General features: G+C 40.2%; 4 protein-coding genes across 10 annotated transcripts; 3 read left to right on the forward strand and 1 right to left on the reverse strand.

Annotated features, from left to right (window-relative positions):
• The first annotated feature begins 2623 nt into the window (after positions 1-2623).
• Positions 2624-9055, forward strand: LOC126870232 (MAGUK p55 subfamily member 7). 4 transcript variants are annotated; one of them, XM_050627760.1, is made up of 11 exons: positions 2624-3196; positions 3763-4049; positions 4119-4250; positions 4891-4917; positions 5671-5838; positions 5987-6058; positions 6210-6334; positions 6407-6531; positions 7018-7320; positions 7465-7808; positions 7893-9055. In XM_050627760.1, the coding sequence occupies exons 1-11, from the start codon at positions 3154-3156 to the stop codon at positions 8067-8069; spliced, it is 1803 nt and encodes a 600-aa protein (XP_050483717.1). In that variant the 5' UTR covers positions 2624-3153; the 3' UTR covers positions 8070-9055. The 4 variants fall into 4 exon arrangements, with proteins under 4 accessions (XP_050483717.1, XP_050483724.1, XP_050483719.1 ...); XM_050627767.1 differs by having other exon boundaries at positions 7144-7320; XM_050627762.1 differs by lacking the exon at positions 4891-4917.
• Positions 9056-10062: 1007 nt separating this feature from the next.
• On the forward strand, positions 10063-19371 carry LOC126870220 (uncharacterized). 2 transcript variants are annotated; one of them, XM_050627738.1, is made up of 10 exons: positions 10063-10536; positions 12077-12326; positions 13672-13960; positions 14193-14618; positions 15150-15340; positions 16959-17088; positions 17718-17858; positions 17950-18134; positions 18219-18442; positions 18529-19371. In XM_050627738.1, the coding sequence occupies exons 2-10, from the start codon at positions 12168-12170 to the stop codon at positions 18650-18652; spliced, it is 1869 nt and encodes a 622-aa protein (XP_050483695.1). In that variant the 5' UTR covers positions 10063-10536; positions 12077-12167; the 3' UTR covers positions 18653-19371. The 2 variants fall into 2 exon arrangements, with proteins under 2 accessions (XP_050483695.1, XP_050483704.1); XM_050627747.1 differs by having other exon boundaries at positions 10073-10536; positions 12174-12326.
• On the reverse strand, positions 19274-23621 carry LOC126870341 (dnaJ homolog subfamily C member 22). 2 transcript variants are annotated; one of them, XM_050627953.1, is made up of 6 exons: positions 23521-23621; positions 21335-21646; positions 21013-21160; positions 20340-20704; positions 20157-20264; positions 19274-20101 (listed from the first exon to the last, which is right to left on the reverse strand). In XM_050627953.1, the coding sequence occupies exons 1-6, from the start codon at positions 23605-23607 to the stop codon at positions 19895-19897; spliced, it is 1227 nt and encodes a 408-aa protein (XP_050483910.1). In that variant the 5' UTR covers positions 23608-23621; the 3' UTR covers positions 19274-19894. The 2 variants fall into 2 exon arrangements, with proteins under 2 accessions (XP_050483910.1, XP_050483920.1); XM_050627963.1 differs by lacking the exon at positions 23521-23621 and adding an exon at positions 21717-21863.
• On the forward strand, positions 22331-26801 carry LOC126870211 (U2 small nuclear ribonucleoprotein auxiliary factor 35 kDa subunit-related protein 1). Of its 2 annotated transcripts, none has more exons than XM_050627715.1 (5): positions 22331-23383; positions 24068-24510; positions 24867-25168; positions 25263-25805; positions 25881-26801. In XM_050627715.1, exons 2-5 carry the CDS (start codon positions 24226-24228, stop codon positions 26665-26667), a joined length of 1917 nt encoding a protein of 638 aa, XP_050483672.1. In that variant the 5' UTR covers positions 22331-23383; positions 24068-24225; the 3' UTR covers positions 26668-26801. The 2 variants fall into 2 exon arrangements, with proteins under 2 accessions (XP_050483672.1, XP_050483682.1); XM_050627725.1 differs by lacking the exon at positions 22331-23383 and adding an exon at positions 23501-23647.
• The last annotated feature ends 33 nt before the right edge of the window (positions 26802-26834 follow it).

Below are 26834 nucleotides of genomic sequence, written 5' to 3' on the forward strand. Positions count from 1 at the left end.
AAATGCTTTCGAAAAAGCAAGCGATTCCGCGAGCGTGGCAAGAAGCGTGCTTGTTTACAGGATTAATATCCGACGAGCGTTCCTTGAGCCGGAGGATGCGGGACGAAGGATGGACGAGGTCGTTAAAACCGCGAGTGCTAAAACGCGCAACATGGAAACGCGAAACCCGCTGCAAACTTTGGAATTTACTGCTCGACATATTGGCTGCGAAAGCACACGAAATTAAGGCTAGTAAAACACTTTCCTGACATCTCTTGCACCCCTTGCCCTACCCCCTCCCTACCTACCCCACGGATACTCTACCTCCCTCGCAACCCTCTCTCCGACTACGGCTTGACATTCGACATTCAACTTTCCAACGCATTACATATGACTTGCCAACGATATGCTATTCGCTAACTTTTCTCGTCGATTCGTACGCTTTCGACAACCGCCTAACGTGCTTTTCTTCTGCACGCTCGATTCGCCGATCCGCCAATTCTTTACTCTCTTCCTTATTTTCGACGATTCTTTGTAACTTCATGACGTTTCTTTATGCGAATGTTAAGTATTCTTCCCGGACAAGGTTGGATTAACAGCGCGTCGTTACTTGTATCGTTAGTCGATATCCTGTTACTTGTCAAAGACGAGACTAACCAGGTTTTCGATCTTCAACCGTATTTGAATTTTGTCGTTCTGCTACGCTTTCTATACTAATCCTAGAGTAAATCACGGATATCTGTTGTATTTACACACTGGAGATATCCCTGCGAAGCTTTCGACTTCCTTTTCGAACCGATTAGATTCGATAGACGGTTTTACGTTTTGTACCGTTCGACGTTTTTTCTCGAAATTTGCTTAAAAATCACGTATAGTGGAATGCGTTAGAGAGTAACTACTATCGCCACCTGTCGTCTCGAATAATAATTGCAATTTCAACCGCAGCCGATAATGCAGGTAACCGACTAGTGTTTCCTATCGACCATCGTCTATCTTTGTACAAATTAATTGCGTTTTAAAATATGCATACATACATATACAATAGCAAATGAAAAATAATAGGGAAAAATTGGGTAAAAATAAGAACGAAAAATCAAGGAACTTACCGGAACGTTGAATGAAAATAAACAAGGGATACAGAAGTAACTGTAACAAATGAAAAAAAGTGATTCAAATAAAATATAAATGGCAACGTGGATGTGTTTTAATAAATACAACATATTAAATTGTTGTATACAACTTTCTTTATTACCAACATATTTCGCGTAATTATTTACACATCGTATTAGGAAATAATATTATCGATAAAAACACACTTAATTGACGTGATATACAATTTATTTCTGCAAAGAGTATATTTTAAATTGACTCGAAACTGGTTGCAGTTGGCGGTTTCAATGAACGTTACCGAAAATTGTTAAAACTTGGTTTTATTCTACCCAAAAATATTTACAAATTCTCGAATACGTCTTCGTTTATAATACGCTCGTAAATCTACTACAGATTAGGATCGAAATGTACAAACGTATCGGCCAGAATTCAGAAATAATCATCTATCGCTAGGGAATCGAGAATAAATTGGTCATCGTCAAATTTGGAAAGATCGAGTTTATGCACAATTCGCGGTACGCAACCACTTGTGGATCGTAGCCACGAGAGATACATGTGTAAACGTCAGCGAACGCGGTTTCGTTGCACCCGCTGCAAACCGATAAACTTTCGACGTTAACGAATATCATCGTGCAACGATACTTGAAAACAAATACTGAATCGAACGATCTTAAATGGTTGTGAATTTTTATAGAAATTTCGACCGAAATCCGTGTGTCAACGCCATGTCAAATTTTTAACTAGTGTTACTTGCGTAAAGTAAAAAGAAATCAACGATCTTACCAAAACTTTTCAAAGAGAGGATTACAGACTGTTTATAGTAATCTTCGATGAAAATTTCACAAGGGAAAAACGACACAAAATTCACAAAATATTCCGAAGCTAGCGGCGAGATGTTTCGTGTGGACAACTGCATGTATACACAGTTGACGGTGCTGCCGCTTTCGGTACGACGCCAACCACCAGAAACAAATTTACGACCGCGCTTTTTCGAATCGTCTTACGAATATTCCTATCGAAACTCGATACTACAAATTATAAACGATCGTGTTGTAATTATTGTTCCTCTTAATTGCGTACAACAGCTTTTATAATAACTTGTTTTATAAAAACTTGTTACATTCGCCTTTTTCATTTATTTACTACATCAAGACGGCACCCGTTTTATGTAACTCTCTTGTGATAAAACGTTAAAAGTAGAAAATAACTCGTTGGCTAAGATAGAACGGTTAGGATATTTTCTACGTAGCCTCTTCCCTCTCCGCCTCCCTCACCCTATTTCGCTCTTTATGCTTTATCTTTTGTCTCTTTTCTGAACATTGTGACGAAGAAGCGAGGAGATCGAAAAGGAAGGGACTAATAAGGAAAGAATGGAAAAAATAATCGAGAAAAACCAATGAATGTGAGAAAAACGTAGAAGCAATATCTCGAAAAGCAAAGTATGTACTTGGGAAAACAGGGATGGTGAGATAGATACGAAGTACAATGCACAAATGGAAGGGCGAGGGAGAGGGAGAACCTCTAGGTTGGACGGTGGAAGAAACAGTGCTGCCTTTAAAGATGGCCACCCGACGCAACGCGCCGTGTCGCGTCTATGTCGAAAAATGATCGAAAACCCTTATCGAATCACGCATACTGACTAAATCGAATCGTACGGTGATCAGAAAGACGTTTGGTACGATCGTTCGGTGACTGTCGGGAAAGATGTTTGGTGTTGCAGAGTGTTTGGTTAATTGAAAACCGAAAGGTTGACAAGATGCGAGACGAACGGATCTGTCTAGCGGTGGTAGTCATCCTACCCCGTGTCGAGTGACAGTGGCTTACGTAACGATTATTCTCGCTATGATAACGATACTCCAGCCGCGAATGCGAAACAAGAAACTGTTTTACCGGGTTATTCGCGGCGCTGCGCACCAATCCGCTAGAAATACGCATCGCGGCTGACCTGATTACTTATTCTCTGTCGTTCTGATATCGTACCACGCGACTGTTCGAGTATATACACCCTGCTACCTTCTAATCCAGCACGCTGGAAAATAATATTGGATCGCGTTTTGATAAATTATGACAGCGGCGCTCGTCATGGAAAACACAAATTGGGATTCTGGTGAGTAGACTACTTTACGTGTGCTTTGCCACGATCTGCCTGTCCTTTCGTTTATAGTTTATATCGTTCTCTCTTTTCAGTCTTTAAGCATTGTCTTCTAGAATGTCATGAATTACAATAATCACAATAATATTTGCGATTTCGGGATGTACAACTTCACCGGCTTGATAAACGCGATATTTGGGAAAAATAGAATCGTACCGTTTTTGTACCGTTTGCACTACGTCTATTTTTACCTGGCAGCAACTTCTTCGACAAAATGTCCGAGTTGACTTGCTGCTGTGTTATTAAAACGGTAGATTATCGCATGAAGGCGTTTGCAGAAAATTCATTGATCGATCGGAGAATACACGTCTTGTAAATTCGATACTTCCAGAAAAATATCGAAATACATAGATATAGGTACTGGTTGAAAGATCGTGGCGCGATTTCACGAAAGGAACATCTAAACGTGACATTTTTTGCGCAGGCCCTCATATTTGAATTCTGCAAATCTCTCTATGTCACGTCAATAGAAACCTTGCCGGTATTCGTTGAACGATCGTTGTTTCTTTTTTCTTTTCCAGCGTTATCCAAGCTGCTGAATTCTCTACAGGAGAGCAAAAGTGAAATACCAAGTTGTACCGACGAGGAATTCGGATTCTTGAGCGAATTGTTGCAATCGAAGGAATTGAACGCTTTAGTGAATGTTCATAATAAAATTTTGAACAATGTCAAGGACGACAAATTTTTTCCTGTACTCTCCAATTCCATGGATATCGACATCGAAGTTCTCGATCTGTTATCAACAAAAACGCACATTTCCAAGGACTGCAAGGAACTTTTCCATTTGCTTCAAAAACCACACATACAGGTAGCGTACTCGCGGCAATTAAAAAAGCAGTATAGTCAACCGAAAAGAAATCGAGATATTTTGTCATAGGGCTTGTTGTGCGCTCATGACGCGGTCGCCCAGAAAGACTACTATCCCCGATTACCGGAGATTCCTCTGGAAGTCGACGAAGACGAAGAGACGGTCAAGATCGTACAGTTGGTGAAATCGAACGAACCTCTGGTACGTCAGACAGGTCGCACGTGTTCCGTGTTTAATGTTTATATTAAAGTTTTTTGCTCAATTAACACGATAAGAAAAGAGGAAAGCTTGATAACGTAGTTCAAATTGATACTCATATCTAATGGAAAGAGGTTGTGTGTCTCTATATATAGACATACGTATAATTATACAATATATATGTATAATATTTTGTATATATTATACATATAACTATATTCCTCATTCTCAGTTTCCACATACCGGTATAGGGTGACACATCGTAATATTTTCCCACGAATATCTTTCGCGCTATTCGTTATTTCGGGTAGATGTGCAGTCTATTGTTTGACCTCCAGTGCAGTTTGACCTCCAAGAAGGATAGTTCTGTTTTCTCGAAAGTTACCTTGTATTTACGCGAAAGTACTATAATGGGTCACTGCCTGTGTATGCAGAAAACAAAGAATGAGTAAGAACATAACTGTTTTGAAGTAATTACAACAATTTGCATGGGACTTGATCTTGATTAATCCTTTGTATCGACTTAGATACCTCGTGTTCCTGTAACAAGTATCGTAGTATCGAATACGTATCGCTCGCGCGATATTCAATACAGTTTCTTAAGTAATCACGTGTTTCTTTCATCGTCAAACTTGCTTCGAAGTGTGGCGCCGGCGTTGAACCGATCGTGGTAAGTCGACTTCAAGCCGAAACATGTACAGGCCTGTAATGCGTTCCATGCGTATCTAGCGATACGCAAAACGATTTCGTAGTGTTTCGTTTAATCTTGTTTCTTTCGTTTCAACTTATCAGACATCTAGTCGCTAGAAAAATTTTTATTTTCTGACTCTGCGATTTCCCCTCTACACCGAAGTGAACAGAGCTCCTGTAAAACTAGGCTGTAAATAGAACGCTGTTCATTTCCTTACACATAATTTATTAATTTTGCTTATACCTTACTTTATACACCGTGCGTCCGTTTTAATCCTTGTTGATTTATGTTTTTTTGTTTGTTATTTTTGCTTGTGAATAAAACAATTTCTCTATCATAACAACTGTACCTTGTGTTATTGTCCCGCATGCCCTTGTGTTGAATGTGGAAAATCTCTCGAGATAAAATTCAACGATACGGCGCGTAGCATACCGTTGAAAGATTAATCTGTATTTTTGCATTTCCACGATCGTGAACGATCTTCCGCTGTCGATTTATCTCGAGATATTTAAAAGACGCAGAGCGTAGCCGTTGAATAACGCTTGAAACGCAGTCATGTACAAGGAACGTACAACGTTATAAGCGTCGACTGCTTCGATCGAATGTGTGTTTATGCCTTCGCGATGAATTCTCTTTGTTTTTATTTATTTTTTTTTAAGAAAAACGAAGGCACTACCTAACACGCTCACCTCGCAACCGCAATCAAAATATTAGTTTACACGTTGACAATAGGGGGCGACCATAAAAACATGCGAGGTCACCGGCAAGATCGTGATAGCGAGAATAATGCATGGCGGTGCAGCTGATAGATCCGGCCTCATTCACGTTGGCGACGAAGTTTGCGAGGTCAACGGCATCAGCGTCGAGGGAAAGACTCCGAATTGTGTTCTTAAAATATTGGTAGGTCGCAGCTTCTATTTTATTCCCGCGACGTGTACTACTTTGCCGATCGATCTGTACGCTGCAGATTCCTCATCGAGATTTATCGCTCTTACCATTTATATCGCACGTAAGATACATATATGTATAAAGACATGTTCTCTTTCAGCAAAATTCAGAGGGTACGATTACTTTTAAGATAGTGCCTGCCGATAGTAAAGGGGGAATTCGTGAGAGCAAGGTACGTCCTAAAATGCTAGGTTATTCGATCGATAATCGATTCTGGTCAAATAGGAAGGAATTTCTGACCGGCGATTTCCACTTCTAATATCGTTTAATATAGTTGCTGACAATTTTATGTGCATTTAATATCGTTATTGCAATTTTAATAGGTACGAGTTAGAGCGCACTTTTCGTATAAAGCTGCCGAAGATCCGTACATACCTTGCAAGGAGGCTGGACTAGATTTTTCGAAGAACGACGTTCTCCACATCGTCAGTCAGGATGATGCTTATTGGTAGGACTGGAATTCTCATTTGACCATGCAATCCATACGTAGTACATTTAAATTATTTTTTATTGAAATTAGGTGGCAAGCTAGACGAGAGGGTGACCGAAATATGAGAGCTGGCTTGATCCCCAGCAGAGCCTTACAAGAAACACGAATTATACTCGAGAGGCAACAAAAAGAGAAGACCGACGACGACAATATAAGTAAGTGATAGCGTTTGCAACAGAGTATAGATAAAATACAACGCTTTAAAATACGATACTGTCCTTGTTTCCAAAACGCGATCGGATCACGTCATCGATTGTCGATTGTGATCCATGTAAACGCAGTGCAATTGGTGAAAGCGTTTCGGAAATTCCGACGTATGCTGAGCTACTATCGCCATCGTAATTTCATTTCATAATCTCTGTCATCTTATTTGCAATCTTTGATCTCATCGTCGCGTCTGAAAGTTACATCTTATTTTGTTACATCGTAATTAAGACGCACGCCATCTGTTAGCAACACGTGTTTGGTAACCACGTACGATGTAAGATGGCGAAACAACTCGAGACGAGGATAGATCGCAATCCATCGTAGTAGAGCGTTAAATAAGAATCGTCGCCTCTAACACGGAAACAATCCATGATGAATTGATCTCGGCTGCTCTTCTTAACGAATGTTGGCCTGACGACCTAACCGTCGGTTAGGCTTGTGTTCTGTTCCAGTGCCTTTGCCCGCATTGTGCCCCCGTCCCAGTACCTCTTTACACGCCTCGTCAACAAAGTGCAACTTGCAGGGAGTAAAAACTAAAAAAATCATGTATGACGCTGCAGAGAACGACGATTTCGACCGGGAAGAAATACTGACCTATGAAGAGGTCGCAAAGCTCTATCCGAGACCGGGCCACTACCGACCGGTGGTTCTGATCGGGCCACCGGGTGTAGGCAGGAACGAGCTGAAGAGACGGCTTATAGCCACCGATCCCGATAAGTACAAGACACCTGTTCCTTGTAAGTTTCCATTCAGCTTCTCCATTATATCCACGCGCTTCTTGCTTTCCTTGTTTTAAAAGTAACTTTACTCAGCAAACAATCAAGTAGCGTTACTTACTTTAATCGTTCGTTCTTTGATGAAATTCTCGTGACTGGCTTCAGATACCTCGAGACCACGGAAACCAGGTGAAATCAACGGTGTAGAGTATCATTTTGTTACTCGAAAAAAGATGGAAGAGTATATCGAGTTTGGCAAGCTTATAGAATACGGCGAGTATAAAGGCAACTTGTACGGTACCAGTTCCGAGAGCGTTAGCTCGTTGATAAACGCCGGATACGTGTGTCTATTGAATTCTCATTATCAAGCCCTGAAGATGCTTCGAACTCCGCAGACAAAACCATATGTGATATATATAAAGCCGCCAAAGTTCGAGATATTGAAAGAAACGAGGAACGATGTTAGAGCAAGATCGACTTTCGACGAAAGCAACTCTCGGGGCTTCACGGTAAACTAAAAAATCTTATTGGCAATCGTGTGCATCCTACGTTTTCACCGAATCAACATAGGATTATCGTTCTATCGTTTGCAGGACGAGGAATTTCACGAAATCTTGTACAACGCTGCGAGAATCGAATTCCTTTACAATCATCTGTTCGACGAAGTGATCGTAAATGCCGACCTCTCAATGGCGTTCGAGCAACTGGTGAACGCTGTTCATCGAGTCGAGTCGGAACCGCTTTGGGTACCTGCTTCGTGGGTTCAATAAATTTCGCTTCAATCGATGGTTCACGGAGAAACAGAAGAAATCCTTGGGAACGTTGCACGTTCGATACCACGACGTTCGGCGGATGTTTTTCTCCAAATTTTCCAAGCTGTACTTTTTTAGCGAAGCGCGTCCCCTTCTTCCTCCTCTTCTATAGCATTTCGAATTGACGCGTATTCTCCATGAGACTAATATCGATGCCTTTTTGCCCTTAGATATTTATATACGTGTTTGATACGCGTCGATAGTTGTGAAACTCGGCTCGTCTTGTTTATTACATTGTTTTCTCTCTCCTTTTTCTATCCGGGAATATTACTTGTTCTTCGAATTATACGTACGTATAGATATATGTAGATACACCGCAACCGGTACGTAGCACGTAACTGGAAAGGAGAAAGTCGTTCATATTTTTGCAGCGATCTCGTTTTTAAGCGTTCGAATTAATCATTTTTCCACCTTGTTTTCTAACGTATCATCGGGCACGATGCGCGATCCTAGAATTTTTACTGCCACGAATCGAAAGCATCTCGCGGCGAAGGAGGAAGCATTGCTACGGGGAAATTTAAAAGAAGGCTATTGAAGAGAGAAATGGGTGAAACAGTGTTAAAGTTATTATGTAATTTTGGGATCAACGATTATAAATGGTAAACCTCACTGTGACGAGTCGAAAAATTCCTTCGAAATTTGGTAAATCGAAACTTTGAAATGTTAAGCAATTGTTGCCACCACTCGTGACCTTTGATCCCAGTTGTTGTTGATTATTGCCAAATAAGTATCGTATACCTAGAACATGATGAGAATCACCTTAAAGTTTTATTGTATTTTCCACCTGATCAGCATTGCCACGATATTGCTATTTTTTTCATGATTAAAGGGCTGCCAGAGCATGAGCAAGATTTATGCACGCTATACTCTACTGGCGTTGCATCAAATAGTTCATCCTCGATGTAAACTCTATATGTTATCGAAATACAGCATTACACTTTCAAGTACGTAGTATTGTCTTTTCCCCATTTTTCATCATTTCCAAGATCATTTTGCGCGTATCTTTCGGTCGATGATGTAACGATGACGTAATATATGTATATTAGCTTGCCTTTTTTAATGCTACAGACAAAAATCAGAGTACCTTTGTGAAAGATGGCTTTGTCTTTAAAATAAAGAGTTAAGGCATCTGTCCGCTTTGGAATAACGAAAACAAGAACTCTAGTATCGACATTAAAATCCAGGAAAAATCTACGAAATGACGAATTAGGACGTAAACTACGCCGAATAAATTGCATGCGGATAATTCCTTTCTTTTCATCGATAAGACGCGGCGTCACGAATATGCAGTCACAAACGCTCTCCTTTTTGCGCATCGTACTATATAAGTTTCTTTTAAAATGCTGTTTGTTCGTTGGCCATCAGTATCGCCGGTCAATAGCATAATCCTCTCATGAATATTTATATGCAAACTTTTGCGTTTTCGCGCATCGATCTCTGTCGATTCCTGTTTTTCAGCGCGTCTCAATGTATTGGATTGGCGACTAAGTGATTGCGGATTTTGTTATTACCGCCTAATGACCTGTCTATAATCTAAAAAATATTAAGACGAGATGTTTTTATCTCGACATTTTAGGACCACGTATTGCTAGTTAAGCGATTATTTTACATTCGTAGGAAGATATTTGAAAGTGAACGCGCGCGCGCGCGCGCGCGCGCTTCAACCGGAAAACATCGGTTCGCGACAGACCATTTTGGAATTATATCCGTGTAGTACGTAAGGTTTACCGCGAGTCGCCAAACTTCTTATATAGGATATCGTAAATACTATTTTTGGCAGTCTTGGTTTTCTAATTGAACTTGAATCATCTGAAGTTGCGAACACGTGTGTGCGTCCCATCGGATGGCCGCGCGTTACCGTACGTACGAAAATAGATCGAACGAGGAGCTAGGAAACTTCCAACGGACTTTTTTTCGTTTCATCTTGAAAATTTTGCAGCCAGTAACGCTCGGAGGTGGCGACTAATTAATGAAAGACAGGGAAATATTTGGCAAAAATTATTTCACAATTGGTCCATTATATTTCGTTGATTATTCATCGAGGAGTAACACCTGGCCTAAATCCGCGGCTGCGCGGATCAGGCAACGTGCGATACGACTGCCGTGATACTTTCAGGGTGAGGGTGTGAATTAAACTTTGGCCCAGTATCCAATTAACCCTTATGCGAACAGATTAGTTTGAAAAGTTGCTCGATGGGATTAACGGCGCCGCGGATTATCGTTCTTCTTGTACTTTCCATACGCGATCGACCACTACAAACGCGATACTACTCCACGTTCGCCGAACTTTTTCCAAGAAGATGTGCAAATATTTTCCACGGAGTTTAATAGCGAAGACAAGGTATACGGCGAGGGGCTTGAATTTCAAACAGCGAGAAGATCTCCGTTGCTTATACCGTAAATCGATAAGCACGGATGAACACAGGTAGGTGAATATTATTTGAAACGGTTCTTAAAATGGCACAGAGAACCAGTAAATTCGCTGTTACACGAGCGACGTTAGATAACGCAAGATATAGCGCAGCTGAATATATTCTTCTCTTACCATCGATAGATACGATAAAAAATTGGAGTATACGAGAATTCGGGAAATCGAAGTTTACAGATTTATACAGGATTTACCGATCGTACGTTAGAGTTCTCCTGGTTTTTGTAAACAGATACTGAAATTATTCGCCGCGAAATAGCTCGTCTATTTGCTGCACTTCGTCGTGGACCAAAGATCGGTTAACAAATCACAGTTGCGATATCAAGCAAGAAATTTATCGAATGTCGGCAGTTTGATGTCAATCTGGTTTAAAATTAAACCGAAGCCGGTCAGTAGAGTATGGAAAAGAATGTTGTTGCGTAGAAAGGAAAACCGATGCATGTAAGCGATACGTTAAGACTCGCACAGGAGAGTTGACAAAGGTTCGTCAGCGAGGTCATTATCGTCTTCGAAATGTGTCAATGACACAATGTCGCGCGTGAATTATCAACGAAACATGATCATAATTTTTGATTATGTCGCGTGCATGCTGTCGACGTTGACAACCTTCGTCGGTTTACCGAGTTCTCCTATGAATTTTCATTAATCGAGCGTTGCACATATTTAGAAAGTTCGATCCTCAACACAGCTGTTTATGAAAACCACTTAGCTGTTTCTAAAATATCTGATAGGTAGGTCGTAGTCGGACGGAGTGTTTCGTTTCACGAATCTTCTGAAATCCTTCGATGAGATGGGCTCGTGTCGCTCTAACATTTATGTGTTATATTTCCGTCGGCGAGATTAAATTACCGAAACTGGCAAGCAACGATCGTTACTCGCCGGTGTATTTTGTTCTAATTAGTATGCATTTTCTTATCGTTGTTAGGCATTCACCTGAATCGTGGTATAAAAGAATCGGCTGAATTATTAACATGCAGGCCAGATACGGGCCGTAAATATTCCCTCGATACCATTCCATTTTTCCGATACTTTGTACGTAAAAAAACCTTGTAATCTGGTACTTGTGCTAAAATAACTTGGCCGCCATATGCGCTCTTTCAAACGGCAGATAGGGCAATAATTTTGTAAAATCGATAAACAGTTCGGAGCCCAGCGATTTTTCGACCATCGGATAATCGATAGATTCTCGTGCATAAGAGAATTCAAAATATTGGCTTAACGCCAGAGGCGACGACGATAAGCCTGTCGGGTAAATGTAACGCCGCCAAAATAAGCACGCGGTCTCCTAGCAAAAGAACCAGTGTACACGACTGCGAAAAGTTCGCTCAACGAGAGTGTCGCCGCTTGCCCCTCCGATACAAAACAGCATCTTCGATCGACAGGTTTAAACTTACGAATGCCGCTTTCGAAAACGTAAAAAACGAAACTAACGTGTCGACGAATAGTTGAAGTTTCCATACCAGTTCTTCTCGAAAATTGTTTGCCCGTAGCTTTTGAAATGTTCACCTCGTAAATAATATACACGTAAATATAACAGCTTTCAATACGGAGCATCGTAGCGAGATGTTACGTGGAATCAAAGACCATCGATCGACTTGACGTACCTTCATCGATAACCTGCTTTTACGATGCAGCCTATAACGACGATGACAAAGAACGAAGGAAACAGATCGCCAACGAATAACGCGACTTACTCCACAAGAGTCTGCCTATCCAGTGGAATGAATTGCATGGTCGGAGACACTATGTTTCATCGTATATCCAATATAGGACGGAACGTCAATCAGGTGAGCGGTTTCTCTTTGTCCTTGCTTCCTTTTTTATGTTTCGCCTTGTTCCACGCAACGAAACTCGAGTGCCACCTAGCATAGGTTTCTGGTGTTTCGGTCTATTCGCACGTCTTCGAAAATCAACCGACTGTAATCAGCGATCGACTGATTTACGAGTCGTTTATAAACGATTCCTCTTTTTTTACGCCCGAATCTCGCCAGACGATTTACGCGAGTTTCGTTCCGAGAGTCATCGTTTCGTTTATACCTTTACACGTTGGAAGTGAACACGAGCGCGACTAAATGCGAAAATATGAAATGCAAACACGTTCGTCCGAGAGATCGCAGCCGGTTAATCGAAGAGAGAAAAAAAGGAGAAGGCGTAATGATGGCCAGAGGCGACAGGTTGACGACATGTGCGCGAACGAACAAAAGTACTACACGCGTATTGCTCTCGCACAGCTCCTTCGATAGTGCGCGTACACGCGTCGACGAGCCACAGACCGACCGACGTAACGACTTAACCGACATATAAATAGCGTTTAGTTGAAACGGACGCGGTAGAACTCGCGTGCACGTCTTACGGGGCGATCCGGAAGGCACGATTCGTTTTTCAAGGAACTTCTCCTACTCCGAGTACTGACACTCGCTGTGCCGTGATCCGCGACACCGTCAGTGATTTCCGAGAGTTTCCGCGGGAACGATCGATTTTCAACACGCCAACTCATTCTCGCCCTCCTTTCTTCCAATGTCGGCTTAAACAGAAACAAAAGTTCTCCATTTTCTCGTAAGTCTTTCAACCTTTCTTATTCTCTCGTTTCCATTCAAACCATTCTCGCTCGTTAGATTTCTCTTTCGGGAAACCACGCTTTTAATTCTCACCGTTTCGTTAACGAATTTTTTTTTCGCGAGTATCGTTACAACGTTTACGTACGTTCGTACGTGTATTCGCTCGGCGAACGATATTCGTAGTATCCGATGAACTACGAACGTTAAGCTGGTAATATTATACCCAAACAAATATCGCCACAATCGCGTCAATGTTACACGAACGTATACGTGTGTATCGACATTGTCGTTGCACATGTCTACGTGCTGGGCACTCGGCTCGTCTCCTCTTCATTTTCTTGTGGTTTTTATTTACCTGTTAGGACGTGCAGCTAGTTAAGATGAGTTTCAATTTCTTTCCTCGATATATCGCACGTACACTGAATGTTGCATGCTGCGAGCAACGTTCGCGCGGTGTACAAAGACTCGTTTAATGCGCGAATGATCGAAATAGGACGTTGGCCGTATATCGGAAGATCACTGGTAGGCAAACGACGTGCAGACCGCGCGGTTAAAGTTCGATTGTTTGCTAAAGGGCAATACCTGTCCTGTGAACAACTACAGCATCGTCGCATCTAGAGGAGAGCTCGCTCGAAATAACTATGCGGTGAGAGAGACATCGTCGGCGCAGTGCATCGTTGTCAAAAGGAACAAGACGGCCGTGAATGCGGGTAGCGAAACTCGCCCCAAACTTCGGGACGACTTGCTCAAAGAACAGTCCTCGGGCAAACAGTTGTCCAAGGATTTCGCAGGACCCACGGACTTTGGCAAGTCTCAGCGGCCTATTCGCAAATCCTTTTCCGTCCCGGACTATCTCAGAGAAGGTACTTGCGTATCTAATCCATCGGATTTTCTATGTTCTATTATCAATCGGATATTCAGATATCTTAATCCGAGTGTTTAAAAAAGTGTTTAGAAACGCGTGTTTCAAACGATCGACGATGCGCGTATAGTTTCGTTTATTCGAACGTTCCGCTTGATCGAATCGATAATTGTCTATCGTCATCGAACGCGTACAAAGTGGAGGAAATATTTACGAAATTCCTGTCTTTGCAGGTTTTCCAGCGACGCGGCAAGTTGATCGCAGAGGAACCGAGGAGAGCATTTTCAAAAGATCTTCCACTTTCCTGTCGAATCTCGCCCATTCTGCGAATAAATTTAGAGAGAGAAAGCTAAGCGGAAACTATCCCGAAGAGCGCACACTTTGTCCAAATAATCATTGCACCGAGAAAAGCTGTTCGGCCAAGCATCCAACTCTAAGGGGATACTTTTCGATTTTAAGTAGAGTCGCCAACGATCTCGATCCTTTCGAACATTCGTCAGGAGTTCAAACGTTGCCGGTGGAACGGAGGAAGAAAGGCGGCGCGCGCGTCAAGAAATCGGTGTCCTTCAGTTCGGATACGAGTTTCGAAGAGAAACGCGAACCTTACAAACGAGCCGCCATACACGAGGCTAAGGTCTATCACAAGGGTGTTCTGCAAGGTACGCGTCTATCTCTTCCTTCTCTTCGTCTTATTCGTTTTATTTCCCTCGAATTTGTTTGCATCCGACCGGTACGGACTTTCCGATTTTCCAATCTTTAGCAGATACGTTCAAAGTTCGAAGCTCGTTCGTCGTAACTATCGCTGTTTTCTTTGGGAATTCGTCAAAAAGAACGCGCACACACGCGCGATACACCGAATAAACGAAAGGAGAAAACAGAAATGCAGACAATACGACGCGATGAAAAATACACCGGATATACGTAGAATCATCGATTTGTTATCGGAACTCTACCTACTATGTAAATGATTATGTTAACAACTAACTCTCTGTTTAGCACTGGTTTCATGAAAATGTTACCGATATTTTCCACTATAGTTTATTACAAATACGTCTGTCGTGGCTGTAAACTATCGAGGCAACGCTTACCCGACAGCCTATTTATTATCTTTTCTATTTTCACATCTTGCGAAACGAGCCGTTTGTACAAGTTTTTCTTACCAGATGTAAAACATTCGACTCGTTTCGCAGATCGTAGCGTGGCCGAGGTGAATATCGTCAGAAAAGTGCCGTCCTCGTGGGAAGTAACGTCCGAGGGCGCATCGGCCCTTCTCAGGGCAGCCAGAGATGCCGACGACGCAGCCCTCGATGAAATCGCTGCCCATGTGCGAAAATTTGGATTCGGAGACATGGACGTCAATATGACTGATAGCAGCGGCAGGGTAAGTTATTAACAGTTACTCGTCTGTAATAAAAAAACAAAAAAGATTCGTCGTATTTGGCTCGTTAACAATTTACAAGAAAAAGTGAAATTTAGTGAAAAAGATTTCAAGTATTTGTAAAGCTTCAGGATTTCTACGTCTATTTCCAATCGGGTTTGATCTCGCTATTTCGCTAGAAATATTACGAAACAGATGATATTCGTGTAATTAAGTAAACATTTTTTTACCTAGTTACATGCTTCAGCTTTTATCAACGTATCTCGTTGAATTTTGGTTATCGGTAATAACAATGTATTTGCAGAGGCACGATAAAAGTTTTGGCACTTCGTTATCTCGTATATGTTCTTTTCCAAATGGCAAAGACGGGATCATTGATTGAAGGTCGCGGAAAAAAGAGCTTCCTCATTAGATATGTGAGACGTGACGCGTTAGAAAGAAGTGACGCTCGTTGCTCTTAAGCATACGTACATATATGTAAATCGTGCGATTTTTTACGATCTCAAGACGTTTAAGTACAATTTAATATACTCAAGTTATGCAGTGCGTTAGATCATAAAGAAAATTCAATTTTTCCTTCAGTGGGAATTATTCGTAGCGAATAGACAGCAAATGAGATATCTACACGATGTAAAACGATACTAAGCTTACGGAACAATAGATTTTTGTCGTAAAGATAGTTTCGAAAAGCAACAGCTTACTTCGGAGGGAACTAAGAACTGTAGATGACTTGTGGAGGATTGAGGTTAGGTTAGAATAACGACAACTTGCTGTTGCGGCCGGTCGAATATATTTAAATTAAAATTAAATTAAAAACGATCGTTGTATCGAGTTGTGATTTCCAATGGCGTGAATAGCGGATTGCTGCTTTTTGTATTCCGTTAGCAAATAATCAAATCGGCCAGTGTTTAACATCGATCTCGATCGCTGTATTTTTAAACTTAGATTTTCATATCGATACGTATCAAGTTTCTAGTTACCAAATGTTCAACGCTGACGCGCTATTGCTAGCAAAACGAAGCTTCATATACCACTAAATCGCTACTGTTTTATAAGGAAATATTTTCTGAACGCGCGTGCGGTAAACAGATCGCACTGTTTTCGCCAGCTCGAGGAGCATCGTACGTTCTTTATACGAAAACACGTGCGAGTGCTGCTTCGCACAGTGTTTGCCATGGTGACGCACACGAAGTAATAGGTAACGCGTCAACGTCAGTAACCATTTAATAAATTGACTGTTACCGCACAGTCCTTTGTGCGCCTCTCCGAGGCAAAGAATACCGCGAGTAGGACAGTCGCCGGGCAAATCTCATTTTCTTCCGGAAAGAAGAACAGTTTTGCAATCCTTTTTCCAACGTGAATAACGTGGATAAACGCGTTGCGGAAAACGGAAGCCAATATCGGTGAACGTGCGCGATCAGCGAAAAAAGGGAAAGAATGAAAAGTGATAGAACGAGACGTCCGGCGCGGCGAGGATGTTCACGTCTGCGGTTGAAAAGTAAAATACGCGCGTTTGTGATCGTTCGCGCGAGAAAGAATTTTATGTAAACGGCCACTTCGACAAGTTCAACTTATTCTTCGAATAAATCGATCAGTTTCGATTATTTCTTTACGATGCCAGACTGCCATCAGCTACATGGCGGGAAACGGTGCCGCGACCATGTTGGAGCTAGCTCTGTCGTACGAAAGGGTGGACCCGAATACTCCGGACAACGAGGGTAACACGCCTCTACATTTTGCCGCGCAGGCCGGTAAGTAATTTCGTTATACTTTAAAAAACGAGGGAAGGTGGTCGCGATTTTTCGCTCGTCGCGGTTTTTTATCGAGATCCATACGATGACATTGGCTCGTACGGGAAAATTCAAATTAATCGGCTCTCGTTCAGCGATTTCCTCCACGAACGAGGATATTCGAAAAAGATAAAATAAAATCTGTTACGCTGAAATCTTTCAAGGACAGCATCCTGTCTGTGCTCGTACTGTACGTAATCGGAAAAATGCAGCCACGTGGTGGGCATAAATCTTGTAAGTTCACAACACTTCTCCCATCGTTAGAAAATCTCCACTACTATATACATATATATGTATATATATATATATCTACATGTAATACAAGTATACATACATAAACGGACGTCAAATTTTATGCTCGTGATGCCGTAAGCCGTAAGGGTTCTACCGCGTCATCGATACCAGAAATAACCCAGTGTTGGAGTACTTGAAACGCGCGTGGTTTACAGTGACGTACGCCGACGGACGTTTCAAGCCAAAACATGGTCGAACGATACGTTACTCGAAATACGCCAACTCTTGCAACGTCGCGAAGGACGCGAGCTTGTTTCGTATTCGACTTAATGACCGTCTCGTTTCGTTTGATCTAGGGCAAACGGAATGTTTGAACATACTGCTGCAGAGGTGTCCGGACATCGAAGTGGACGCGAGAAACGCATCGGGCTTTACTCCGTTGATGAAGGCAGCACTTCAAGGAAGAACCAAATGCGCCAAAATTCTCCTATTCGCCGGTAAACAGAGTCATCTTTCTTCCTTTTTTTTTTTTTTTTCAAAAGGTGACGAGTTAAGAAAAGAGCATACGGATCGACGCTTGGCTTTCAGGTGCGAATCCGACATTGAGAGACCAAGGGAGAGGATTGAGAGCGGAACAGTGGGCCAGATTTTGTGGAAGGTACGTGTGCGCTGAAGTAATCGAGAGGTTCGCGAGACATCGGCTCCTGGAGAGGTCAACTTCTTGTCGGTGGGGTAGTGAACCCGAACTGGCAGCGAAAGTACTCCAAGGAAAGGTAAAGATACTTCTAACGAAGACGTCTCTTACGATCGAGTAGGAACATCATGGAGGATAGCGAAAAATGTTGGTTAATGCGCAGGTGATGCCCATTCCGACCGCACCCCTGTCGCCACCATCTTCGGGATTCAAGTCGAAGATAAGAAAAGTTTTCCGCACGACATCCGGCCCAGACCGAAGTTTTTCATTGGTCTCTCAATTAACTAGCGCCGCTCTTTGTGCAAGTAGTCCAGCTCTACCAAAATCCAGCCAAGTTCCACCCGTGGTTAAAAGTCTTCTTCGACCTTTAAGCGTTCCACAGTTAAGGTGATGGCTCTGGTTCTTTGCAAATTTCACGTTGCATACATTGCAAATGACAGACGCATTTATTTCTCGTATTCCGACTGTTTCAGGGTGACTCTAGTTTCGCCGCAAGATATTCTTGAACAATCAAAGGACAAGTATGGGCCCAATTTTACAGAAAAGATCGAGAATATAGTTGGAAAGCCTTCGCGATCGAAGAATAAAAACAAATAGATGTATAAATCTCGTTTGCCAATCATTTTGCGGATAAACGTGCGGATAAAGATCGCAGGCGTCTTCCCTCCTCGAAAAAAATACATTTTATTGTATTTTAGATCGTCGTACATCAATAGGATCTTCGATCTTTTTCCACTCATCCACTGGCTACAGTTCCTATCGATCAACGCTCATTCTAATTCTAATACTATCTATACTGTTAAAATCCTACATGACATTCTCGTTTCTATTAGACCAAAATACAAAGTGCAACTTTTTCACCTTGTAAACTTGTTTATAGAAACCGTATTGCGGAAAAGGGATTGCTACCTTTTGTAGATTATACGTATACATATATATCTTTCTTCTTACGTTACTTTGAACTTATTTTTGGCTTACGATCTGGGTAAACGTTACCAGAGTTTGGAAACATGTGCGGATAGACAAATTTTTTTTAACTGACTGTCACGAACATCAAAAGATCAACAAGAATTATGTACACTCATTCGTCGAATCGATGGGATAATTTTTAAATAATCTTAAATATTCTTCTATAGAGAGAGAGAGAGAGAGAGAGAGAGAGAAGGAGAGCGATGGAAAGATTCACTTTACGGTTTTTGAATTTATAAGATATAAACGTATCGTAAAGCACAAAGTAACATTTTTTTAATTACGCGATGATCGCCGAAAAGATTTATAAATAAATATATTGAATAAAAAGATTCGTATTATTTGTACGATATTTTTTCACTATTAAGAGCGAAAACAATCTTTCTTATTAAGGCAAATCAATACAGTACAATAGGTACTTACGTAAGTACATATATGTATGTATACAGTATTCGTATTACAAAGATAGAACACATCGTGCAAAATTTTACCTATACATGTACACGTTATGTGTTTCGTATTTGAACGCGTAGTGCCAAATTTTCCGAATCAGCAATGCCTTGGACAAAAGAGCACGCTGCTATAGTAAGAAATAACATGGTAAAAGGAACGCTTTACAACGCAGGTTTGTATGATCAATAAATACGGTTTGTCTCGTCGTACCTCGTCTTATTGTTAGTGGAATATTGTAAAAAATGTATCTTTTAGAATAAACATTTACGAGGCGCGCAACATCTTCTTAATACGACAAACCTTCGTTTATCGCTAATCTACGAAGTATCAAAATGATTGTCACAATAATTTCAGTTGATTTACAACGATTCTTCTCGATCTTTGAAGTCAAAGTGTACGGTAACGTTAATAAACGAGTCATTCGGATTTTCTATTTCGACGTTGTCTGCGATTCTTAGCCTTTGAAAGAATTTCATACGCTTGCTGTATTTCCATAAACTTCTCCTGAGCTTGTCTCCTTTCCTTCTCAGTGCCCTTTATCTTGTCGGGATGATTGTCCCTCGAGAGAGCTCTCCAACGAGACGTTACCTCTGTTTGCGTAGCCGTTTGGGAAAGGCCTAAAATCTACAAAATTTGCATTCAGATGTAGTAGTTACATATAACGAGCTTCGAGGCGTACCTTGTAGGCGTTTATTTCTCCCCGAGGATCTGTGAGATCTATCAGTTGTGCCCATGTTGCCCAAAAGCCTTGATGTACCGCCTGATTCCAGGTTGCTTCAAGACTGGCCTGGAAAATTTCAAATTTTGCAAAACATCCAGTGGGTTGCTTCGATTAAGCACGTTCTACGTGATTTTAATTAACCTTAAGATCCAGCCATATAGGAGACGTTAAGAAGTGTTGGATAGCTTCCGATAGTTTAATCTCTTCACCCTCGCTGTCGGTGACAACGGCATTAAAGTATAAGAACGATCCTAGTAAAGACACGTAAATTGCGACAGCTATAGTGAGATAAAAAATCCTTTGAACGAAGTGTCTTTTCTTTCTTGGCTTTAACCTCCATTGCTTGCTGAACGTATCGAAGCCTAAACTAGCAGCAACGACCATCAAAAATATCCACATGCTGTCGTCTCCGATATAGGATAGCGTTGGATATAATAAATATGCAGAACAAAGAGCAATCCATATGGAACCCTGCTCCCTGCCTATATTCCCAACTATCCAGACACCTGGTTACATACAATTTAAATACAATTTTAAATACAATTAAAGTAACAGAGAAAAGTTGGTTTGATTAGAGAATCGTTAACTACCAATATAATATAAAATACTGTGTTCGTAAAATTATTTCGTTAGATAATAGTGCATCGGTTTAAACATGTTTCCAATGCGATACTCGCATTCGTAAAAAAACCTTATCGACTAATTATGCGAAGAAAACAAGGCGAAAAATGTGTGGTGAATGATAAGTCGAACGAAATTTAAATACACCGCAATACTTTTATCGTTGATGTTCTAAAATATTTCAACCGTTTACCTAAAGCAATGACCAATGGTGTCAGAATTAGTAAATGCCTAAAATTTATTCCAAACACTTCGTCCTCTGGAATCGCATTGCGAAATATTTCCGCCCAAAAATATGCAACCGCATTTTCGGTAGCGAATCGCACTGTCGAGAATGGCGGCTGAAATCAAATGACACGTTGCGTTAATATTATGCTTATACAATCGAAAATTTCTTATGCCTCGACTGTTAACAAAAGTATGCATTCTTTTTTGTCCCTACGATTAACCGTACTTCTGAATGCTTATTCAAAGAATCCCTAAAATCGATCGTCGATAGTTTTTAATGTACCTACCCTACGATTGTTTCGAACTTTCTGCTTAAAATCATTCAGAAAGTTAGGATGATCATTTGCATCTTGGACATACGAGGGAATCCGATAGATATCTCGAAGCCATCCGAGACCAAGATATCCTCCCAAAGTGCTAAAATATATGAAAGCCTGTGCGTCTCGTTCTAGGTATATGTGATGCGCACCAACTAAACCTCCAAACATCCACAGCACGTACGTCCAAAATACCGACTTCTCTTTTTTCTTTAACTTTTTATTTTTTTCCTCTAAGTGTCCACCATTCTTCAGATCCATTTTTATTCCTTGCATTATAATCTAATTATGCATCGAGTTACACATTATACACGGTTTAACGATTAATACACACCGGTATTAAATAAAATACCTGAGAGTTAGATGCACATTGACGAGCCGGGTAACACTACACTACCGGCTTTGAGTTTCACGATTGCACTAACAGCTACGTGTGTATTATTTGCAACGTATCCTGGTATCATCGGCTATCACGTACTTCCTCATTATTCTCGCAACATGAATAACAAGTATAGTTAAAACAATAGCGATTTTTTACACGTTTACTGTGTCTGTCGATAATTAGTTCAACTTAATTGTTTCTTTTGTAAAAATAAAACAATTGGCTGAAGTGTATTTGTCGATATCGTTTCGAAAAATACCACAGGTGGCTTTACTACACTGATGCGTACCATTTGTAGTTCAACGCTCTGTCAGATATAACGGTACTTTAACAGGACCGTAGCAATGAAAGCAAACCCAAACCTCAAATGGATACAATGCGAATTAGCAATCGTAACAGATGATCGATTGAAATCGATTAGAAATAGAGTGATTACGAATTCAGATACGTACCAATTTGTAATTAATGATTTATTTTCAGAATGATGCAGCTTTGTCGTCTTGTATAAAGTAAATAATAGAAAAACAAATATATAACATATAAATAAAATGTATTTATTAAATTAGATAAGATTCTTATTTATTGCACTTATGTAAAAGGCTCGATTTGATTAAACGAAAGCTTAATGTATCTCCTTTGTTAATATGTCTTTTTTGTATTTCTCGTAGGTGTCAGGAATATATGTACAATATGTATTTTAATTCATATCAAGAATTCATGATACCAAATGTCTACGGTAAATATTAACAAGAATCGCAAAATAGAATGTAACATATAATTGTACGATCAACTTTTGATACAGTAAGCTGGAGAGAGAGAATTCCTTTTATTATGTTATCGAACCTTTTATTTATCGACGGATAGAAACAACTTCTTTTATTTAAAAATGAAACAATCAATCCGAGATATTACTTTCGATACTAATTCTGCTTGTTAAGTGAAATTATGCAAATTAAACGAAGATATTTTTTTATATATGTTCAGTATATTAAGCATACCCCTATATAATTTATTCTTTTCTGATTATTTACATGTAAAATACTCATTACGTACATTCGTAAAATTCCTTTTGTATATGGGTATAACTTAAATAAAACATTTGAAGAAACGGAGTGTGTAATTCACGAGCATTCATGTTCACAAATAAATTCCATCTTTGAATAAACAAACGTGACCATGACATTGAAATAAAAATCCCTAAGAGAAGTGATTCCCTATGTCAGTAATAAATTCCCTATATACCTAATGTTTATCTTATAGTCGCAATCATATAAACAAGTCTTGACACTTTATACCGAAGTATACGAAAATTTGTTCGAAAATTGAGTCGTGAGAATTAAATATGGAAGACAAGGTTTTCGTTCTGCGCATGTGTAACATACTATGAATGTCTCAGATAGAGACAGACATATTCTACTTGTCGGAGATGGAAAAACAGCGGGATTTCCCATCCGGAATGTTGGGAAAACCCCAATACACTAGTCCAGACTTTTACTATAGCCGCCCTTAAGTAATAAAAATAAGAAATAGTCTTAATGTTCCAATCTGATTTTATGACGATGAGTTTGGGCGCGAAGTGACACGGCAGGTCACTGGACATAGCCACGGTCACCGGAAGGGACACGTATCTGACAGTGGTATGAAATGATTATATATGGCTCTCCTTAAAAACAAAGATTAACCCGAGAAGGGCAGCCTCTTTTGGATTAGCGGAGTTAGTTAGTTTGTTAGTGAGTCGTTGGACGAATTGCCGATTGAGTTATCGGGAAGTTACCCGAATCGAGTAGCACGTTGATACTTGTCCCCCCGTGGACCGTGGATTCGTTATCGAACCTGAATTCGTTGTCACCATCATTTCCATATTCGTACTGATAAATATTGGCTACATTCGCGACGGTAAAGTAAGTAAAGGTTCATCGAACGCCCCAAAATTCCAACCTGACTGCGACATCTATCTGTCTCGCACGAACGAGAACTTTGTCGTCGTCCATATTGATTTCTCACGACTCAATTTTCGAACGGTTTCCCCTAGCAACTGTCGAGAATTATATGATTTACTTCACCACACATCAAACTGCATTTTTTCATACGTTCGTTTGTTTAATATTATTATAATGGTAATATAATGGCCGATATAAACGGTGAACTATCTTTTAACAATTCCTCCGAAATGTTTAGTTAGCTTTAGTACAAAATCAAATTATTTTTTCAATTTCATTTATACATATTAAAAATTTTCGCGTCGCCAGTCTATCACTCAATGATGTAAAAATATTAACAAAAATAGTGTTTTATTATATAATTTCGTACATTTTCAACAGATAGGGATAATCCAGATCAGAGCTTCTCGTTCTAAATTCAACATGGCGGCGCGTACATGTTGTCTGCATTTCTTCATTGAAAATGGTTGTCAAACGCATGACAAATACGTTTCACAACTCCCAAAAATTTGTGATACTGTAATATCACCGGAAGTAGCATGAGTACAATTTCTTGTGGAAAATGCACAGTAATGGAAGGAAGTCGTTTAACGAAATATAGTCACAAAGAGTGGCGCAATATAGCAAAAAGGGAACGTCGGAGACGTCTGCGTCGCAAAGCGGCCGCTCAGCGAGAAGCGACCGAGGAACAGCTGAGGGCAGCACTTGAAAAAAGTGCGGAATATTTAAAATGGCTGGAACAGTGTGAAGTTGAGGACAGAGAAAAAGAAGCTCGGGAAAAAGAAGAACACGATCAACGGGAAAAATTATGGTTAGAGGAAGAGGTAAATATATAATAAAAGCGAAACATACTATTTATGCAACCTTAGTGAATTTCCTTTTTAAAAGTGTACATTCTATTTCTTTTATTTGGTCGTTTTAATTTATGGAATCTATTAGCAAGCAATTGATTAACGAACGTATATGTCGAAATTATTTTGTTTTCGGAATCGATAGCATACGTTCGATTAATTATAAAGTTACTCGCAAGAATTTTCCACATGAGTTATAACCCTGAAAATAATGTTAAAATGTGGATACCAAAGCCTGCTAGTTACTACATGGTTCCTATAAACTAAACAGTCAAGCCTTAATAGTAAAATATATAGATAATACGTAACACTATGTTTCATCTCCCTAGGTGAAAGCCCAAGAAGAATGGCAAATTTTGCAGGAGAAAAAGCAAAAAGCTCGACAGTTACAATTGGAGCAAGAGGCGAAAATTCGCCAAGAATTTGAAACGAAACAGGAGGTTATTCGCAAAAAACAGGAAGAGGAGAAACGTAGGAGAGAAGAAGAAATTAAAAGGCGGGAAGAGCTACTTAAAGAGATCGACGATTACATCGATAATGGAATCAAAACCCCGGAGGCTTTGCGTGAGGTTATCGATAGTCAACCTGGTAAAGAGCTTTGTCCGTTTTTCACAAAGACAGGTGCTTGCAGGTGAGCAAATAAATCTTAACCTTTCAATCTTTATTAGGTAAGCAGTTAAATAAAAGTATGATATCCAACAAGTCATATACGTATATGTTTGCAGATACGGTGACACTTGTTCGAGAAATCATCGCAGGGTATGTTTAAGTAAAGTCATATTAGTACCTGGTTTTTATACGCATTTTTCTCTGGAGAAGAATTCTGCGGAATACGACACTGATATTGCCCTTGAATTCGAAAGCTCGGAAACACGACAACATTTCCGCGAATTTTACAAAGATGTAGTCCCGGAACTGGAATCGTTTGGAAAAATAAAAACCTTAAAATATTGTTGCAACACCGAAGTTCACTTGCGGGGCAACTTATATGTCGAATATTACACCGAAAGGGAAGCTGCTAGGGCTTTGAGGAGACTGAAAGGTCGATGGTATGCCGGCCGACAGCTTAATTGCGAATTTGTCAACCTAAGATCATGGAGGAGTGCTGTCTGTGGGATGTCGAAATGTCCCAAAGGAAGGGCATGTAATTTTTTACATACTTTTAAAAATCCACACGACGAATATGACATCAAAAGCCCGCCGAGATGGGTGAAACAATTGTCTTCGTCTGCTCAGGAAGTTACGAGCAATAAAAAAATCGAACACAGGTATTGTTTATAAATGATAGATTATATCGTTACCATATATTATTGATATATATTGTTTTGATGTCTTTTGTTTAGAAATAAATCAAAATGGGAAGATGTTAGCGACGTGGAAGATAATAAAAATTGGAGGTGGTCCGAATCCCCCGAGCCCGAGATAGGTCATCGTTCGAGGAATGTTGAAACTCGCCATCATTATTTCGACGAAAGGGACTTTCGACAGAAATCGACTCGCGACAAAGGATACGAACAACTCGACAAGAATAGATCTATCGATCATGAGTATTCGCCGCCGGTCAAACGTCATCGAACAAGATCTAGAAAACACATAGATGAGAAGATCAGAGATGATGATGTTTCAAACGATCGCGACTATTCTAGAAGACGCTCAAAGAAATACAAAAAAAGGACAGAAGAGGATGATGATACGTCGCCGAGGCGTTCGCATAAAAGACACTTGAAAAGCAGCGATCGAAATTATCGTTCGAGAAGTCATAAGTTTTCAGATAAACATTCTAAAAGAGACAAAGAGGATGTCGAGAAAGATAGATACAGATTGAAAAGTCATAGTGAGTCGTGTGAAATTTCTTGGGAAAGAAAATCAAAGGGCACGTCCGGAAAGTCGAATATCGAAGAAATAGTCGACGCGATAAATCTGCCTTGCGTAAAATCTAAATGGGATAAAGAAAATTCGGAACAAATTGATTCCGAAAGTATGGGTTCTTCCGATTCTGAGGTCTCTGGCGTTGTCGAAGACAAAGATGTTGACAAATCGGAAACATTGTGGAAACTTCCTAAAAAAATATCCGACGACGAGTGGGCTACGACTGATTCTGAAAACGAAATAAAGATCAAAGAGAATTGACGTAATAGACGTTGAATTTGTGTAAAGTCTCATCGTGACTTTGTTGAAAGCTATATAAGGAAACCAAATATAATGTGAACAATATGTACTTTTTCATACCAAAATATATTTAATAATAAAACGTTACATACTTATCGCAATAGATCCTTTCTATTTTCTTTTCACTC

Source organism: Bombus huntii, chromosome 1, assembly GCF_024542735.1.
Source record: "Bombus huntii isolate Logan2020A chromosome 1, iyBomHunt1.1, whole genome shotgun sequence".
NCBI lineage: Eukaryota > Metazoa > Arthropoda > Insecta > Hymenoptera > Apidae > Bombus > Bombus huntii.